The 19150-nt window shown below is 41.8% G+C and overlaps 1 protein-coding gene across 2 annotated transcripts in view; it reads right to left on the reverse strand.

Moving 5' to 3' along the window:
* The window catches only part of PDGFC (platelet derived growth factor C), a 218468-nt gene that overhangs the window by 9529 nt on the left and 189789 nt on the right, over positions 1 to 19150 (reverse strand). Inside the window, exon 4 of one of the 2 annotated variants that reach the window (XM_049709036.1) lies at positions 4114 to 4318. In XM_049709036.1, coding sequence (XP_049564993.1) covers positions 4114 to 4318 — 205 coding nt within the window. Of the gene's footprint in view, positions 1 to 4113; positions 4322 to 19150 lie in introns of both variants that reach the window. The other variant, XM_004266172.4, reaches the window with a different exon arrangement.

Genomic DNA, 19150 nt, shown 5'->3' on the forward strand with positions numbered 1-19150 from the left:
ATAGAGCGTGAAAAGGAAATGAAGCAAATGAATTTCTGAAGACGGCTGAGTGGACCAGGAGTGGGGGAAAGGACACGTTTGAAAGGAGCAGAAGTTGCTGGAAAGCACTGCTTCTGGCGCGTTGAGAAATGTTTGGACTTGGAAATTGAGCTTAACTAGACTCCTTTTCAGATGTCTATTCTCCTGAAGGGCAGAAGAAATGACTAACTTATAACCACTGTCTCTATTCTTTTAGTAACTTGGTTAACTATGCCGCGATTTATTCTTTAAGAGAGTGTCTCCATGTGAAGACCAAACCAAATGTCCTTTCATTAGATTGTTGCAGTACGTTCTAAAGAACCATTGTTGTCAACTATAGAATGATACTGCCTCAGTTAAATCAGATCAAAATAACACGTCATGTTTAACATGAGCTTAAACATAACATATGAAGTAGCTGATAATTATTAGGATAAGCAATTCTAATATGATTTTAATTTCTGCTTTACAGCTTTGCCTTTTTTTCCCCTAGAAATACTCAAATCAAAGCAATTCCAATAAAATTGAAGTTTTGAATAACACATAATTCATCAGAGCTTTTTTCCTTCAAAAACAAAGTTTTTATTAAAATTTAGGAATACTATCTAAACTATACTAAATCTGGCTATATACCTTTTCAGTCATATTGGCAACATTATAAATAATATTTTCTGGTTAAAGATAGCTTCAGGTAATAATAATCACTACATAACCCAGTCTTAAAAATTAAATGCCAACATTTTTAAATACTTTTAAAGTGACAAGGTAATTAAGAATCAAATGCTTGTTTTCTTAGCTAGGTTATTCTTGAGTATGTGGTCAAGTTTTTCTAAAATGTCAAAGGAAGCCAATGTAAGTATTTTCAAGAAATATATTACAGCTTATGCAAATGCAATTGTCAATTATAAGCACACGTAAACCATATGGTTGACTAAAACCTTGGTCAAGTAAGGGAAACACGGAGGAAATGCTAATTCAATAAGTTCATTTCAACATATTATTCAGCTAGAAATTATTTTTTCCAACCTAAGAGAAAATCACTGTTTTATTTATCTAAAGATTTCCCTTTCATCTGAAAAATGACCCTGTGACAGCAAAGCTTTTAAATATTTAAGAGGAAAAGAGTTCATTCTTTCGAGGGTCATTAAAGAGAAGCTTATCTCCAATAAAATTAATGAGATAATTAGGTTAAATGATGTCACGTATTTTACCTCATTTCATTTTGCCGGAGCCTAACCTACGTCTATACACGTACAGCTCTTTCACTGTCCAAGTTGTACATGAGCTTCTTTGAATCTTTTCGCTAGAAGTTAACATCTAGGCAAGGAGCGAGAACGCCTAAAACAGGCAGACACATACAAAAGCCAGTTGCCAGAGTTTTTAATGCTTCTTTAAGATTTATCCTTCTTTAGAATGTGAATGAACTCTTAGCTTTCAAAGGATATTCATCTACCTTAAAGAGTTTTAAACATACTAGTTCATGAAACTAGAAAATGAGTCTGTATATGTTAGCTTTAAAATGTTTACTTAACCACAATAAAAGGTTAGATGGATTTCCCAAGTGAACCAAGTTATGATACCTGCTACAATGTGAAAATTTAAACAGACTTTCAACTTAGCTTCCACTCATCTATCATGTTTGACACGAAAGTCAAAAGCCCTTTCTAAGTACTAGTTAAACCTGACTTGAAAAATATGGGTTTTTCTTTTCTGTAGTAGTAAGGTATGAATGAACACGCTGAACCGGAGGAAGAAAGGGAAAATAAAGAAAAGGAAAGACATTAACACAGTCCCCTCTGGGCTAAAAATACAAGGAAGGACTTTACATTTAGCATATGTTATTTGAAATTTATGCTTCCTACTTCTAGGGCTTCAAACACATCTAAGCATCATTAGAATAAGTCACGTGACTATGACTGGTGTCACAAATTCTCCAAACATTGGGTAGAACACCAACACATACATTTTAATAGCTTAACTGTAATAATGTGGAAGTTTCCCTCTGCCAAATATCTGTAAAGTAAACTTAGCCTTCAGATGCTTTATTTCCTTTTCGTAACAACCTCCTAAGACAATACATGCATTAGCTTGTCTTTCTAAAGAATGAAGATTTGAAGCCTGTCGTCAATAAAAACTGTTTTTCTAATGCCTGTTTTCTTGTTCAGATTAATAAATATTGCAAGTTTTCCTAAACAGAATAATACTGATTGAAAAAAATTACGATCACAGTTTACTTTGTCAGTGTTCATTTTTTTCAGACACTCAGCCCAAGGATATTCTATTAACGTAATGCAATCTGAGGGTGGTCTTTCTAAGATGAATGTGGTAACGCTGTGATATGTTTATTCTGTGGAAAATCTATCTCAATCTCTAATTAGAAGCTTTTAAATGTTTTACTCCTCCTTCCTTTGTAGAAAGACTCCTGTGGGGGGGGAGCTGGTTTTGTCTATAGAGATGTTATCCCACACCTGCATTTTAGTTTATGTAGAGTTCCAAAAATATACACTGCTTTGCTCACACTTACTGTACACTTAAAAAGTTAATAGTTTTGGCAAACTGCAAAGGGCTTCAATTTGGAAAGTGTTAAATGAATATTTGAGAGATCTGGTTCAGCGCTGGGCCTCTTAAATACACCCTAGCCTCCGGCCAGATCTTCACTGAGCACCACGTGAGAGGTGCAGGCATACAGGCAGGGTTAGAGGGGAGAATTTCAGGCTCGTATCCCAACATCGGCTGTCAAAAAACTAGATCTGAGCTCAGTCCGGTTGACTCCCTCTGCTTCTTACGGATCCACGGGATAATCTACCTCGAATTTGCTAACAAAGGCTCTATTCAGGGGCGTTTCAGCCAGCCTTGCAAATCTTCATCTTCCCGTTCCTAAGTGGGAGGGAAGGGAAGTGTTGTTGTTGGTGAGTTATTTATCACGATCATGTCCTATAAATATGTAACCGTTTTCAGCATCTGGACAAGATTCAGCTGCCTCTGGACGTGAACAGCGATTTCCAATATCGCTGAGAGGAAACCAGGGCTGCTGGTCCAGCAGAACACCGTGCTGGGCAAGTCCGAACATGATCTGCTGAGATGTTAAGTCCTGATCAGAAGGGCTGCAACTCTTAGCAGGAGAGGGCAGGAATCGGGTTTCTTTCTGACCAGTCTGATGCAATCTGCCCCTGTGAGTCGCTCAAATTAACTAAACACTGTGCTTTCTACAGACTTTCTGCAGACTGTCCTCCGTTCTCTAAAGGGACCCTGGGTAGATTTCAAAGTTTCTGACAGACTGAAACAGATTGTCTGAGGGCTTTGTAACTACCCAGTTACATTTTCATTTGTGTTTGAGAGGGATGCTTTCCAAGTTTAGGGTGACGAGGAAAGTTACCTGACCTGAGAACAGATTCGGCTAACATTATCTCCAATCTCTTGACCATGTGAAATTAAGTTTAATTATCAACACTTTCACTCTTGAAGGGAGATGTGCTCATAGAAGCAAAAGTGATCATTTCAGAAGCATATTTACATAGAAAAAATTATCATGGTGTGAGTTCCTTTAGAGCATTATTTTCTTACAGTGACTTCTGTCTTGGAAACTACAGTTCTGTTTTCTGGGGAGCCATTGTTATTTTTCGTATTATTTAGAAAAGTTTCTAGGCTTAGGAAATGGAAATTGATATAATCCTGACTCATGGGGTCATGGTGAATACAGATTTTAATAGAGCTTTCCCCTTTTCTAGCCCTAAACCTGGTTTAGCAGCTATGATAATCTCTCTTGAATCTCTGAATCAATATACCCCAAATATTAAGTTTGAATAAGCAATGTTTCTTGAGAAATGTAGCACAGGACTTCATCAAAATGATATTTTTGAATTAAAGAAATAACAGGAATTTTCAGCAAAAGCATCTCTTTTAATCTTCCAAACCCTCCTTTTATATGTATTCTTATTTAATACGTAAATATGCTCAAATGTTAAGAAGGTTGATTATTTAAACTTCATCGGGGAAGAATTTTAAACTCTCCTCATTAGAAGGTACGGCAGAAGAATCTGAAACATTAGCTGCTAAGAAACTTAAATGAGGTGCTAACCTGAAGAGAGAGCTTACCTCTGGATTTTCTTCCAAACACAAAAGCCTTGCCCAGCAGTTGCCATGTGGGCCTGTAGAGATCTTCTAAGTCCAGCTGCCATCTATCTGGTTCAAGATACCGAATAAGATCTTCCAAGGTGCTAAACGCAGTGACAGCATTGTTAAGCAGGTCCAGTGGCAAAGCTGCAGCGGGGAGCACGGAAGGACTCACAGTTTCTGTCAACTGCTGAAAGTAAAACGAATCCAGTGTCAGACGGCAACCGTTTTTAAAAAAACGACGTGCTCCTTCTGGACTCACGCACGAGGTTAGATAGGCAGACTAAGGCCGAAAACACCTGGAAGTGAAACTGTATTCAACCCCAGTGAGCAGTAAACTACTTTGCCAAGGCTTCATGCAGATGAACTTGGACGGAGTTTCTGTGGGAAAAGATTTTCAATGGGCAAGACACTCACTTTCGTTACCACAAACCACGGTAGGCAAAGATGCCTCCATGGTTCAGTTATGGACTTAACAACGGAAGCCTTAATAGAGTTTTTACCAAAGTTTTCTTTTGTTTTCAACTTTTTATCCTCCTCATTCTGAAAATCACCTGGGAACTCCCAGGTGTGTCAGAGGAATTAAAAATGTAATGTAAAGTAATTAACCCATAAAGAATAAGAAAAAAATATATAAGTGAAAAGCTAAAGCCTTTGACGTTGGAGAAGGAGTTGTTAATCAAGATAGAAAACACCCAAACCATAAAAGAGAACTTTGATAAATCTGCCTAAATTTTTTGTAATAAACAGAGTTAAAATACAGACACTGGGAGAACACCTTGGCAAACCATATACCTGTCACAGGACAGAGTACACGGAAAAAAACAAACTCAATAGAAAATGGACAAATTCCAGACAAGAAGCTTGAATGGCCACTAGACATATGAAAACATGCTAAAATTCATTAGTTATCAGAGAAATGCAAACCAAAATGAGATATTTCACATACAAAAAAAGAGATACTATTTCACTTACAGGAGACCGGCGAGCATTGAAAGGAAAGGATTGCCAAGGATGTGGGTAAATTGGAATTTTTCTGGTCTGCCTGCAGAAGTGAGTATATATTGGTATCACTGTAGTTGATGTAACTGATGTACACAGGATACTAAAGTTGAAGATGGATATGTCCCATGTCCCTGTAGTTCACTTTTGAGGTTATAGCCTTTTATTTGTGCACATGGAAATATGTGCACATGAATATCAATTCATCACAGTGTTGAAAGGAGAAAAACTGAAAACCACCTAAATGCTCATGTACAGAGCGATGGATTAAAGTGCACCATTTTAAAAGGCAAGCACCAAAAGGAGGTAACGATTTCAGGAAAAGTCCGTTAAGAAACACACTCCTCCCTTCCCCAATTTTTAAAGTGGACTAAAAGTGGGGAGTGGTAGATTAGAACTGAAATCAAAACAGGCAAAATACATACAGGAACAAACGCTCCACTTAATTTTTAAAATTTTTCTATTTGTTTATCTGCAGAAGAAGAAGAAAAGGGAATAGTATGGAATAAAACATTTATGTTGACTGACGTTTATTACAGTAATGTTTATAATAACAAAAAGTTGGTCACAATGTAATTTACAATAGTGGAATAGTTAATGACCCTGCAGTCATAAACTGAAATAGTGGGACAGGCATGAAAAACGAGGCCCTCCAGCAAGATGTGGAGCAACCTAAATGTCCATCGAGAGATGAACGAATAGAGAAGACGTGGTACCTATATATGATGGCATATTACTCAGCCATAAACAAGAAGGGAATAATGCCATTTGTGGCAACATGGACGGACCTAGAGATGGTCATAGTGAGTGAAGTCAGTCAGAAAGAGAAAGACGAATACCATATGACATCACTTATATGTGGAATCTAAAATATGACACAAATGAACTTATTTACAAAAGAGAAACAGACTCACAGACATAGAGAACAAATTTATGATTACCAAAGTGGAAAGCGGGCTGGAGGGGGAGGATAAATTAGGAGTTCGGGATTAACAAATACAGGATATTAGATCTAAAATAGATTAACCAACAAGGACCTACTGTATAGCACAGGGAATTCTATTCGATACCCCGTATTAAACTATAATAGAAAATAATCTGAAAAAAGAAGATGTACATATATGTATTACTGAATCACTTTGCTGTACAGCAGAAATTAACACAACACTGTAAATCAACTATACTGCAATAAAAAAAATGAGGTCTTGGGCTTCCCTGGTGGTGCAGTGGTTGAGAGTCGGCCTGCCGATGCAGGGCATGCAGGTTCGTGCCCCGGTCCGGGAAGATCCCACATGCCGTGGAGCGGCTGGCCGCTGAGCCTGCGCGTCCAGAGCCTGTGCTCCGCAACGGGAGAGGCCACAGCAGGGAGAGGCCCGCGTACCGCAAAAAATATAAAAATAAAAAATAAAAAATTAGGTCTTCTAGGATTTTTCTGTTAAAAAAGAAATGCCTAGTATGTAGTAAATGACAAGAAATCCAAGCTGTGTAAGCATAGCATTACTATACCATGATTTCAACATACAGACATTGAAACAAAACGAAGAAAAATCAGAGCACCTAATGCGGAGCGCTCATCGATGGTTTTAACGAGGGTGGGTGATTTCCATTTTCTTCCTTACATCTATCCATATTTTCAGCATTTTCTATAATAAGTATGGATTCTCTCTAGAGATCAGGTAAAAATGAAAACATTTGCTATAATTAAAAAAACTATCATATCAGCTCTTCCTTTTCATCGTCATTACTCGGATACAGGGCAGACCCTGAAAACAATGGACTATATTTAGCAGTCTCTAACCTTGTCTCCCTGCCTTTACTCTTTCTTATTCCTTTTGTTCTATGCTGCATAACCCTGGGTTAATCTACCTAAAATAAGTTATCGCTGATCACGGGATGGATTTGGACAAATGCCTAGAGTGATTTCTCATCTGGAAGATAAAATCCAAATTCCTTTCCCCACACTCAGAATCCTCACCACCTGACCTTCGCTCACCTTTCGCATCTAATCCTCCACTCATCAAAGACAGGCACATTTTGTCCCAATCAATCTAGTCTCCTCACTGGCTGCTGCACATGTCATATTCCTCTGACCTTGACCTTGCACTTCTCCCCATGCTTACGTTGCTGCCCCCCCTCCCCGGGCAAAACTCTCCATCTTGTGATTCACATAATAAATCTTTACCATTTCTAACAGCCTTTCTTGAAACCCAACCCATCCATGAAACCTTCCCGAGTAACAGGGCCATTGCTTCCCCAAACACCTCAACTGGGTCAATCTGGAAAAGACCCTCTCCAGGCTATCCTGTGGACACATGGCTTGAAAAGCAGAGGGTACTTGCTTTTCAGAAAAAAAAGGACATCCGTTCTCTGGGGCAGACACAGCCCCTGCTGGGACTCATGGCTTTGTGGGTCCCAAGCCCCATTGCCCATGGTGGCTGTGGGGTTTATAGAGGATAATCTGCAGAAATGAATGTGGCAGCTTTGGTCAACACTGATTTCATTCTTATTTTAAAGATCTACTTTCAATAATGTCAAGATTCTGGCTAAAATATTAGCACTAAGATGTTTTTCCATTATTCTATCCAACTTTTAAGAGTAGAAAGCACATTTAATACGTTCCTCTTTACTACCAGAATGTTTTTAATTGTCCAAGAAATGCAATATTGCTTTGACAGAGAGTACTATTATGACTGATAAGTGCAGTATGGATATAAATAAGCAATTCTCTAATAAAAGTGTTCATGACTAATTTAGCCAATTTGGTTCATATTGATTAAATTTATAATGTGAAAAACTTGATGCAACGGTTTTGCAAATTTTTAAACTATACGCCAAAATGTGTATGTTTATGTAAAGTGAAAAGAGTCAGTATTACTCAAAGGATAACTGAGTTATGACTGTGATGATACAAAACAAATCAAATGTGTCAATCTGCACACAGAGGGTAAGTGTATAGAAAGCCTACACAAAAAGTATACAGTATTCATTAAAGTGTCAGAGTGCAGATGTATACTGTAGGCATGATATAAAATTGTTATTTATGCTCTGGGGTTGGCTTATTTTGCTTCCACGTCTGTTGGAAATGTATAGAGCATTCCTTCAAGAACAATGAAAAGTTCCAACTGAAATGAGGACCTCTGAGCTAAAGTTTAAAGTAGTTACACAGAAAAAGAAAACACAATAAGTCTGTAATGTTGGACAAACAGAATATGCCCATCTTGGGTTCAGTGAAGTATCAGAATATCAATCCCCTCAAATGACAAAGGGAAAAAAACAACTTGGCAAATGTTGCCGCATGCAGTTAATTGGTTGATGTTATAAATCTCCACACTTCTAAATATTTAAATTAAAATAAGACATGCTTTCAAAAGATAACCCCATACACACAGGCGCACACACAGCAGTCCCCACCCAAAAGAAACAGGAGGGGAGAATTAACTCACTTCCTCTGGATTCAAAGATTCAATCCCGGGACAGAACAGAGGAAGCAGCGCTTTTCTTTTTTAAGGGCTTCCTCATGACTGTCACCCACCCACTGGTTCAAGGAACAATCAAGTTGTTCACTTTTGAAGTTCTGCTTTTCTAAGTTGTCTAAAGGGAGTTTTCAGAGAAAAGGGGGGCATTGGAAAAAAAAAAAGTTAGAGGGAAAAATACCTTCTACTTCTTTTAAGCTTTAATTTCTCCTCTAACTAAGAACTCCTCTTTCTGGTACAAGCCTAGAGGCTTTGCTCTCATATTTAGTGTCTAGAAAATTCTACCAATATCTTTGCTGTGTAAAAGTACTTACGATTGGGCTAAGGGCCTCGAATTGAATTGGATTTGCCTATTCCCCTCCCCCCAGCTCTCTCAGTTGTCATGAAAATAGATGCTTATCACTAAGCTATGGGTTGTGTTATTTAGTGGAAGCCAATGTTCAGAAACAAAAAGCAGTGTTTCTTGGCTTCTGTAATGTACATAGCTAACTAAATCAATACCCCTACTTCAGTAAGCCAGAGAAAAGCTTTTCTGCTATGCTCTTCACTGCAGCAGCAATAACCTGGGTGGATAATCTAATCCTAGTCTAGACCCTTTTGGCTATATGACTTTGTAAGGACAGATCCTGAAAGACGAGGAAAGAGCTGTGAAATCTCTATGCAATGAGTTGTCCTGTCAAACCATTTCTAGAATGTCAGGACCGAGTGTAATGATCCTATACAAGATGAGGTCCAGTTCTAGAATGTCAGAACCGTGTGTAATGATCCTATACAAGATGAGGTCTTTTTAATTCCTTGGTGAGGGTCATTCCGAGTGGCAGCATGACACGAGAGAAGAGCCCTGATCAGGAGTCGGGGAGCCTGCACTTACCCCTGAAGCTACTACATCAGGAGAGGGAATTTCAGCAAATACTGTAACCCAGGTGAGCCTCAGTTTTCCCCTCTGTGAAGCATGGCTGCTTAAACCCAGTGACCTTTAAGATTCTTTCCAGCTTTTACGTTTAAGAATTCCATGTAACTGTGGGATACAAGAGGGTCCGTTTTCTCCGCACCCTCGCCAGCACCTGCTATCTCTTGTCTTCTTGCTGACGGCCATCCTAACAGGTGTGAGGCGATACCTCACTGTGGTTTTGATCTGTGTTTCCCTGGTGATGAGTGACGTTGAGCATCTTTTCATGTACTGTTGGCCATTTGTACACCTTCTTTGGAAAAACGTCTGATAAGTTCCTCTGCCCATTTTATAATTGGATTTTTGTTTGGTTGGTTATTGAGTTGTACGAGTTCTTTATACATTTTGGATATCAACCCTTGTCCAGTACTTGGTTTGCATACATTCTGTCCCATGTCACGGACTGCCTTTTCATGTTGCTGAGTGCTTCTTTTGATGTGCAGAAGCTGTTTTAGTTTGATGAAGTCCTACTTGTTTCATTTTTGCTTTGGTTGCTGTGCTCTTGGTGTCGTTTCCCAAAAATCCTTATGAACCGTTAGTGGGAAGGTAACTTTGTTTAGCCACTATGGAAAACAGTATGGAAGGTCAGCAAAAAATGAAAACTAGAGCTACCATCTGATCCAGCAATCCCAGCTCTGGGCTTGTAAGAAGAAGAAATTTGTAAGAAGAGGTCCTTGAAAAAAGAGGAAATTTGGACACAGATACGCACAGAGGAAAGACCACGTGAAGACACAGGGAGAAGGTGTTCGTCTACAAGCCAAGGAGAGAGGCCTCAGAAGAAATCAATCCTGCTGACACCTTGATCTCCAACGTGCAGCCTCCAGAGCTGTGAGAAAATGAATTTTGTTGTGCAAGCTACCCAGCCTGTGGTACTTTGTAACAGCAGCCCTGGCACACTAAAGCATGTGGTCATGGAATTCCCAACTTCGTATCGACCAGAGCAGCAAACGAAGGTTAATATTATACCGTGTCCATTAAGTCATTTAACAAACATTTATTAAAAAGCCCATCATGTGGGTGCTGTGAGAAAACCGACAAAAATTCTTGCCCTTGGGAAGCTTAACCTTTACAAACCAAGTATTTTGTTTCACAGAAGAGACTTTTTCCCTTTGCCAAAACAAAGCCAAACTGAGAATTTGCTATTACGAATCACATAAGCAACTCAGCAAGGATCAAACAAATCCTGGTGAGTGTGGACCATAAAAAGGGAACTTAATGTGAAAGAATAACTGAAAAACAATCATATTTCTACTTTTATTATTGAAACATAATGGGCAGCCCATGTGTCTGGACAAAGTAAGGGCCAGGATGAATCAGTGTTACAAGCTGAAGACAGCAAGTGAGTTCCTCTGTTGGCTTCTCCAGGTTCATTTAAAAGATCAACATCTTAGTGGTTTTGTATTTTCTTAAGGCTACTTAGATACCTTATGCATTAATTATCATCTTCTTTTTTAGAAGAAGAATAGCTGACTTCCTATTTGGAATAGTACTATCCGAACTGCTTATAATTCCACGATAAATACCCAGCTTGAGAAAACCGCAGCTTGTCTTTCTATTAGTGTTTCTGCGGTGAGTGCAAATTTAAAAATATGACATTGACAATGAACCTTCCCTGGACAAATACACACACACCAATGTTTACCTTGAGCAGCACAGGGCCTACGGACACTTACGCTGCAGCTTTCCCAGCCAAGGCATAAAGGACATTTCAAACTGATAAGGGGGCTTCACTTCATTCACACCTAACACAAGGGTTAGGAATGCGGATTAGGTTTTACTGTTGCAGTTATTAAAAACAAAAGAACAACAAAGTAATCATCCAGGTGTGGGGAGAGAAGAAAAAAGAGAAGTTCAGCCTTGCAGCCTTGCTTTCCATCACTTTGAAAGGTGTCTCCAGTCTCCGTTACACCATGTCAAGCTGATATATTGAATATAGGGCTGCTTTTTAAAGAGCTTAAGAAGCAGACGGGGCCTGCAGACAAACATTTCTGCCAGGAACGACTGACGGGCAGTGCCGTAAAGACACAAGAATGCTCTGGAACAATTCATTTAAACACGCTTCTTCCTCCTTTCCCCCTGCTTTTATCTGACTCTGTCCCAAAAGTTATCTGGGTTATGTTTTTAAATGATTTTAAAGCCAGCAGAGAAAATCAGATGCTTGCATTACTACTCCAGAACAGATGTTTTAATACTGTGTGGGTGAGGCAGATTATACATTTAAGTGAGAAATCCTAGGGAAAGTGGCCAAGTGTATTCATGTCGTGTCTTAACACTGAGCGGCGCTTACTCAGAGAGCATGGCAATGGAATAAACCTTGATTTGTCTACACAGCTGATCCCAGCGACCGTCCAGGCTGAAAAGGGAACTATGTTTACCCTCCAGCACTTAAAAGCTGTCACGTCAAGGCTCAAACCTGAAGCTGACCTTCCCGGAGTTTCAGGCAAACTCTGAGTAGCAGCTGTGTTCTGTCTGGGCCCAAATATGGGAAAAGAGATGGCTAGCTTTGTTAAAAATTCCAAAAAAAAAAAAAAAGAAGAATGGTTATGTTATAAGCACAGTTTCTTACTAAATTAGTGGATGAGACTGTTACCGGCCCAGTGTTCCTTTCAGTGCGAAACTTGAGAACCACTGCCGTCTGACTAGACTCACAAATTACAACACCATTACCCCAACTCCTCTCCACCTAAAGTTCCTGGTCTGAGGTCACCCCAGTTAAAGGGTGGGAGGTCTCCTGGAAACCAGCGCTTTTCCGGGACAGCTGACTGTGGGCTGGTGAATCAGAGTCAACACACACAGTTTTCCACTTCCTAGGTAAAACTGTGAATTAGCAGCAATGACCCAGACTGAAAGCTAGGATTCCATGGGACAACTAAATAACACAGCACCAAGGACTCCTTCCCCAATGGCATCTGCGGGCGAAGCCAAAATGAAGGGTTCTTTCCTACTGAGACTGTTAAAAGGATTCCTCTGAATCAAAACATGTGACGGGCCCTAAAAAGCTGAGACGACATCTACAGCTACTAGCGTTTGACGGCAAAGTACCACGCGCCTTTCCCCAATCTTGTTATATTGAATGCTTGCGGATTTGCCTTGATTCAGTGCTCAAGAAGGGACCGACAGGAAGGTACTTCACAGGAAAGAGAAGGTGAGCTAAGAACTGTTAGAAGAAAAACACGTCTTCCCCGAAACACTAGAATTAATGTGCACCTCAAGCCGTAATCCTCAAGGCTCTTTCTTACAGAAATTTCTCTTGCAGCTCCGTATTTATTCAATGCATCATTTAACAGCCATTAAGGGAAATGTTCGGAATGCTTTGTGGGAATCTAGCTGAGAAATGGCGCCTGTACTGGTTGATACTTTCAATTATCTGTTCAGTAGGCTTAATAGTCAGATAAGACCCTCAACCTCATTCAGATTTTATGTGGGTGGAAGACTTTATTTGGGGCAAGAAACAATGGTATAAGTTATTTATTTTAAAATGACTTGCCAATATAAAGAGTGTGACCAAGTAGCTGAAACTGGGAGGAGTAATAAAAAAATCCCTCAGAAAGTTCCTTTGAGGGGAATAATGAGATAATCTAATGGAAATAATTAGTGTGTGCGTAAGGCATGAAGGTCCCCGATGACGCCCCACCCCTCAGGGCTGAATCTAACAGTCCATTTTCTGTCTCCAAGCCGACACCAGGCTCTGCAGACTTGCTTCCCACTTGGACAGATGCTTCTCCTTAGCTGTGCTTGCTGGGTCCACCCCACCTCCAGGCTGTCCATGCTCGGACCTCATCTATCTTCTGTCTGCGTTCCTTCCTTTAGTGACCTCCCTCCAACTTACACGCTACCACCATCCCCCTCTCTGTAACCTTACCCTGTGCTTCCTCAGTAAATGGACCCCATCATGTGGAGCTGTTCTTTGCTTCTCTCCTGTGTCTTCACCCCACATCCCACCTTATCTCAGCTCTACCATCAGACTAGGGTTAGAATCTGTGATCATCTGATTTATGGTAAGAAATATGGATTTGGTCTTCATCCTGTTTCTTCAGAGCTCCTAAAACCTTGGAATTGCCGAAGTGATGAGAGCAATAAGGGTGTCTTTTGTGGTGTTAAGGAGATGACTCTCGGCCGCACCTAAGGATGGAGGCTGGTTGCCAGGACAACCAATCAGGTGAGAGGGGTTTGAACTTTCAAGTCTCTGGTCACCCCTCCTGCCCCCATATTCCCCCCGCCATGCCCCGTCAAGGAGGCAAGAGGACCAGGTGGGTGAATCTAATGCCAATGGCCAATGATTTGACCAATTAAGCCTATGTAATGAAGCCTCCATGAAAACCCAAAAGGATGGGTTCAGAGAGCTTCTGGGTTGGTGAACACGTGGAGATTTGGGGAGAGTCATGCCTGGATGGGGCACAGAAGCCTGGAGCCCTTTCCCCATATCCCGCCCTGTGCGTCCATCTGCCTGCTCTGAGTGATATCCTTTTATAATAAACTGATAATCTAGTAAGTAAAATACTTCTCTGAGTTCTCTGAGCCATTCCAGCAAGTTAATGGAATCTGAGGAGGGGGCTGTGGGTCAGAGCACCGGTAGCAACCTGTATTCATGACTGCCAGCCAGAATCGGAGGGGATTGTTGGAACATCCCATGTGTAGCTGGTGGGTCAGAAGCCCAGGTAACAGCCGGGGCTTGTGCCTGGTCTCTGAGGCCAGGAGGGAAGCAGTCTTGTAGGACTGAGCTCTTAACCTGAGGGCTCTGAGTTGAGCAGAAGGTGGTTCCCCCAGCTGGTGCTGGGACATTGCCGCCAACACTGAACTTGGTCTCGGGACACCCCAAAGAGGACCTGAGCGCTTTTCACCACTTCCACTGCTACCGTCCTATCACCCAAGCCACCACCTGCAACAGCCTTCTAGCTGGCCTCCCTGTTTTCTTTCGCCTTTCCCTTTGTTGACTGAATTTACACAATTCTATGTCAGACGGTCCGTAGGGTACAGTAAAAATACTAATTTTTAAGTTTTACTTTTCCAGAAATATATATCAGCTTTTAAACATTATACTTCTACAAAACAGCCTTGTTTGAAAGATGCTATAGATTACTCACAGTGGAGCCCAACGGGAGAGGTTTGTACAGATTCCATAAACCTCTGTACACTCCTTACGCCTCCTGAAATCTGCCCCTCCCCTCCCCTCTCCTGGCATCCTTCCTTCTGTCGGGTGGAGGGCACTCCCCAGGCCTCCTGCAGAGAGCAGATGATGGAAAAGATGGTCTCTTCTTCAAAGTAGGGGAGCCACACCCACCGGCCAAATAAAATGGAGCATTTGTGTAAGTTACAAATGAACACTTCATTTATGTGTTTCTCTAGGGGTCAGTGTTTCAAGCAGGGATGATACTACCTACCTCAGAAAAGTTTTAAGAATTAAGTAAAACAGTATCACTAAACATTTTAATAAGCAGTTAAGCCTTGTACAGACTTAGGAATTATCATACACATTTTTAACTGTACATTTCATCGTCCCCACTATGTCAGTTTTACTCAAGATAAACAATTATCTTTAAAAGTTTAGTTCCTGGGGACTTCCCTGGTGGCTCAGTGGTTAAGAATCCACCTGCCAATGCAGGGGACACGGGTTCGAGCCCTGGTCCGGGAAGATCTCACATGCCGCAGAACAACAAAGGCCGTGCGCCACAACTACTGAGCCCATGTGCCACAACTACTGAAGCCCGCACACCTAGAGCCCATGCTCCGCAACAAGAGAAGCCACCGCGGTAAGAAGCCCACGCACCGCAATGAAGAGCAGCCCCCGCTCACCGCAACTAGAGAAAGCCCGCGCGCAGCAACGAAGACCCAGCGCAGCCAAAAATCAATCAATCAGTCAACCAATCAATAAATCAATAAGTAAATTATAAAATTTAGTTCCTGATTTATGTTGTTTTGTGTGTATGGAGTGACATTAGCTATTTAGTCCATGTTCATTGATACCTCACCCAACATTCTTATAACACTGACATGGCTTGCCCTGCACCACAGGGAAAACCCTTATTCAAACTTCTTTCTCTCCTAAAACAGATTTATATTCAGTAGCTATTCTGGGGAGTGAAACGGGCATTTTAGAACAACAAGTTCAGTAAAGGCACGTCTAGGTATGTTCGTGGCCATGAAAAACTCTGTGCTGAGAAACTTAAAAAAAAAAAAACGCATAATAATGTTCATAACTAACATCTCTAGTTTTCAGTTTTCTGAATTCATATTTCTTGCCTAAAAAGTCTTTATATGAAATGAGACAAACAGAAACCCCACCAAAAGCACAGGATTTCACTAGTCAGGCACACTGTGTAACTGTATCTTAACTACAGTGTATGGCATTGTATTAACACAAACTTCTACAAAGTAACTAGTCAGCATGCAGTGTGAAGAACAATTATTTTATCGAGTGTGAAGTCATTGTCTTTCACAATTGTAATCACTCCGTGACATTCCTATTACGCTACGAAGTCTTCAGTGACTGTCCACACATCCCAACATCTCCAAAAAATAAAAGTATAAGCAGTTATATGTTCTTTCATCATGTTCTTTAGCGCTGGCCACTGCACTAAAATGAAATTGTGTCACGTGGTCAGCATTCTGGGCAGGTCAAAAAAAAAAAATCACACAATATGAAATAAAGAAAAAAATAGTAAAATGTTGCTACCATCATCCCCAAGTACACCTGAGATGTCTTTCCTTCTGTTGATATAAGCAAGTCATGGCTTTGAAAATAGGGACACATGAAAGTAACATCATTCTGCAAACTGGACTGTACGACTCAGGTGCTTGCAGGAAGTGATGAAGACGAACAACCACTGAGCTTCTGATGGGCAAACCTACATCCGTGCGTAAGGACTGCAACAGCGTTTAAAAACTAAGTGCCAGGAGAGCAATCGACTGCCCGAAAAAATCAGGGGAGACTACAAAGAAGAGATGAAAGTTAACCTAGAGCTCAGAGAACCAGAAAGCACTTAGACGAGAAGAACACTTTGGATATTTACAAAGAACCTGAACTGGGAAACAGAAAGGTGATGGGTTAAAAGGAAGAGGAAGGGCAGCAGAGGCACTGCCGTCGGGTGGGAGAGCAGGTGGTGGTGGGTGGAGAGACAGACCGAGGTCTGATCAGGATGCCTCTGTGTGTGCCAAGCTCCACGAGCAGCAGGAGAGTGAGAGAGGTTGTAAGAAAGGTGGGATGCGATCACGGCTTTTTTCTTGGTCTTCCTACGTGAGGAGGTGCCCTAGATTGGGGGGAAGGGCGTGTAGACTCTGGCGGAGCCATAAACAGGGCTTCAGGCTTGAAGCCCTGCCCATGCTGCTTCCCCGCGATGGGAACTGCCTTGTTCCCTTCTGCACCTGGCTCCCCACTGCTCCCCCATGAAGACTCAGCTCATCCAGGAGGCTGTCACCAGCCAGACTTCTCTCTCCATCCACTATCGCTGGGCTACCTGCCCTTCTCTGATCCCATGTCTCTAGCACCACGCTGACTTGAAACTATTGCACATCTCCTTCAGGGCAGAGGACAAGCCTCATGTCTCCTGGATAATGTTTTGGTTTTATTTTCATTAATTAATTCATTTATTTATTTATTTTTGGCTGCATTGGGTCTTTGTTGCTGTGTGCGGGCTTTCTCTAGTTGAGGCGAACGGAGGCTACTCTTCGTTGTGTTGCGCTGGCTTATCATTGCGGTGGCTTCTCTTGTGGAGCACAGGCTCTAGGCATGTGGGCTTCAGTAGTTGTGGCACGCAGGCTCAGTAGTTGTGGCTCGCAGGCTCTAGAGTGCAGGCTCAGTAGTTGTGGCTCGTTGACTCAGTAGTTGTGGCGCACGGGCTCAGTAGTTGTGGCTCGCGGGCTCTAGAGCGCAGGCTCAGTAGTTGTGGTGCACGGGCTTCAGTAGTTGTGGCTCACAGCTTCAGTAGTTGTGGCTCGCGGGCTCTAGAGAGTAGGCTCAGTAGTTGTGGTAAACGGGCTTAGTTGCTCCGCGGCATGTGGAATCTTCCTAGACCAGGGCTCAAACCCATGTCCCCTGCATTGGCAGGCAGATTTTAACCACTGTGCCCCCAGGGAAGTCCCTCTCCTGGATAATGTTGATCCCTAATGGCTTTTAGGGTCTGGCAGAAATACATCAACGGAATGCTGAAGAAAGAGTATATGCTATGAACTGATGCCCACCGTGAGGAAGGGAAAGAAGGGTGTCAAAGCACTTGACTGTGGTTGCATCTGGTAGCTGATGGAGTAGAGGGAAAGGGGGGCAAGGGTCCTGCATGACCTCAAGTACTTCCAGCTTCAGAGTGGGCTGCCCATGACATACCTATCCAGGTACACAAAACAGGTAAGGATGGAAGAAAGAAAACGTTCAGCTTGGGGCATTTGACGGAGAGGAGTGGTGGCCACCCCTCCCTGACATCACATATGCAGGACTGGCCATCGATGGAAACTGACAGTCATTCACAGGTATATGTTGGTTACAGCCATGGAGTAAGAGCACAAGAAAAATGAGACTATCAAGGGGAGGAAATCGGGATTTCCCAGCACGTAGCTGCGATGCTGAGGCAGGGGGGTTGGCACTGGTTCCCAGAACACAGGAGTCAAAGGGGCTGAAGGGGGCCTGAGGCACGAGTGGTCCTGCAGCGAGAGAAGAGAGATCTGACAAGTGAGATGGGCAACATTAAGGTGATGGAAGGCCAAGGAGAGGGATGCTAACAGGCCACTGTAGTCACTAAATAGGTGGCCTTCTGTGTCCTTGGACTTACTGACCTTTCACTGAAGGAGGTGAGGAAGAAAGAGGGCCTTCCCGGGAAAGGAGCATCAGTGCAGGAGTGAGAACTGGGTTCAGTTGGACAGTGAGAAAGAAGGAGAAGAAAGAGCAGTGGATTTATGGGCAGGCTGACTAGAAGAAGGCCTCATAGAATAAAGGGAGAAATCTGTGTGCATTTCCAATCAGAATACAAGAGGCCTAAGGACGAAAGGCAACTTGAAGACAGAAGAATTCATATCCACTGCAGGTAGAGAGAGGGCAAGGATATCCTTCCCATAAACCACAGGGAAACAGAGTAAAATGTCACAGCATCTCTGCAGGACAACTTGATGGTATTTTCTAAGATCTTATAAGTTTATATTCAGAAATTTATCCTAAGGAAATAATCAGAGGTATAATCCAAGGACATTTTTTGGAGCAATATGATGAGGGAAGAGTAAAATTAAAATGAAATACAAAACTTAAATGTTCACCAAAGGAAGATTGTTAAAAATGGGATTATACTGTAGGTATGAACAACGGTCCGTCATACTGCCAATACTTTTCAGTGCACGTACAACACTGTAGAAATGAGCTCTAACAGCGTACGGATAAGATTGCCCCTGTGAGCTAAACTATAAAGCAAACAATTGACATCACACATAAGCTGAGAGAGAACAGGCAGCCTGAGATCTCCTTCGTTGTTCCCTAATTTAAGATCAATAAATATCTGAAAGTAGACTCTCTGGGGACTTCCCTGGTGATCCAGTGGTTAAGAATCCGCCTTCCAATGCAGGGGGTGCGGGTTCGATCCCTGATCAGGGAACTAAGATCCCACATGCCGCGGGGCAA

The sequence above is a fragment of the Orcinus orca genome, chromosome 4 (genome assembly GCF_937001465.1).
Source record: "Orcinus orca chromosome 4, mOrcOrc1.1, whole genome shotgun sequence".
NCBI lineage: Eukaryota > Metazoa > Chordata > Mammalia > Artiodactyla > Delphinidae > Orcinus > Orcinus orca.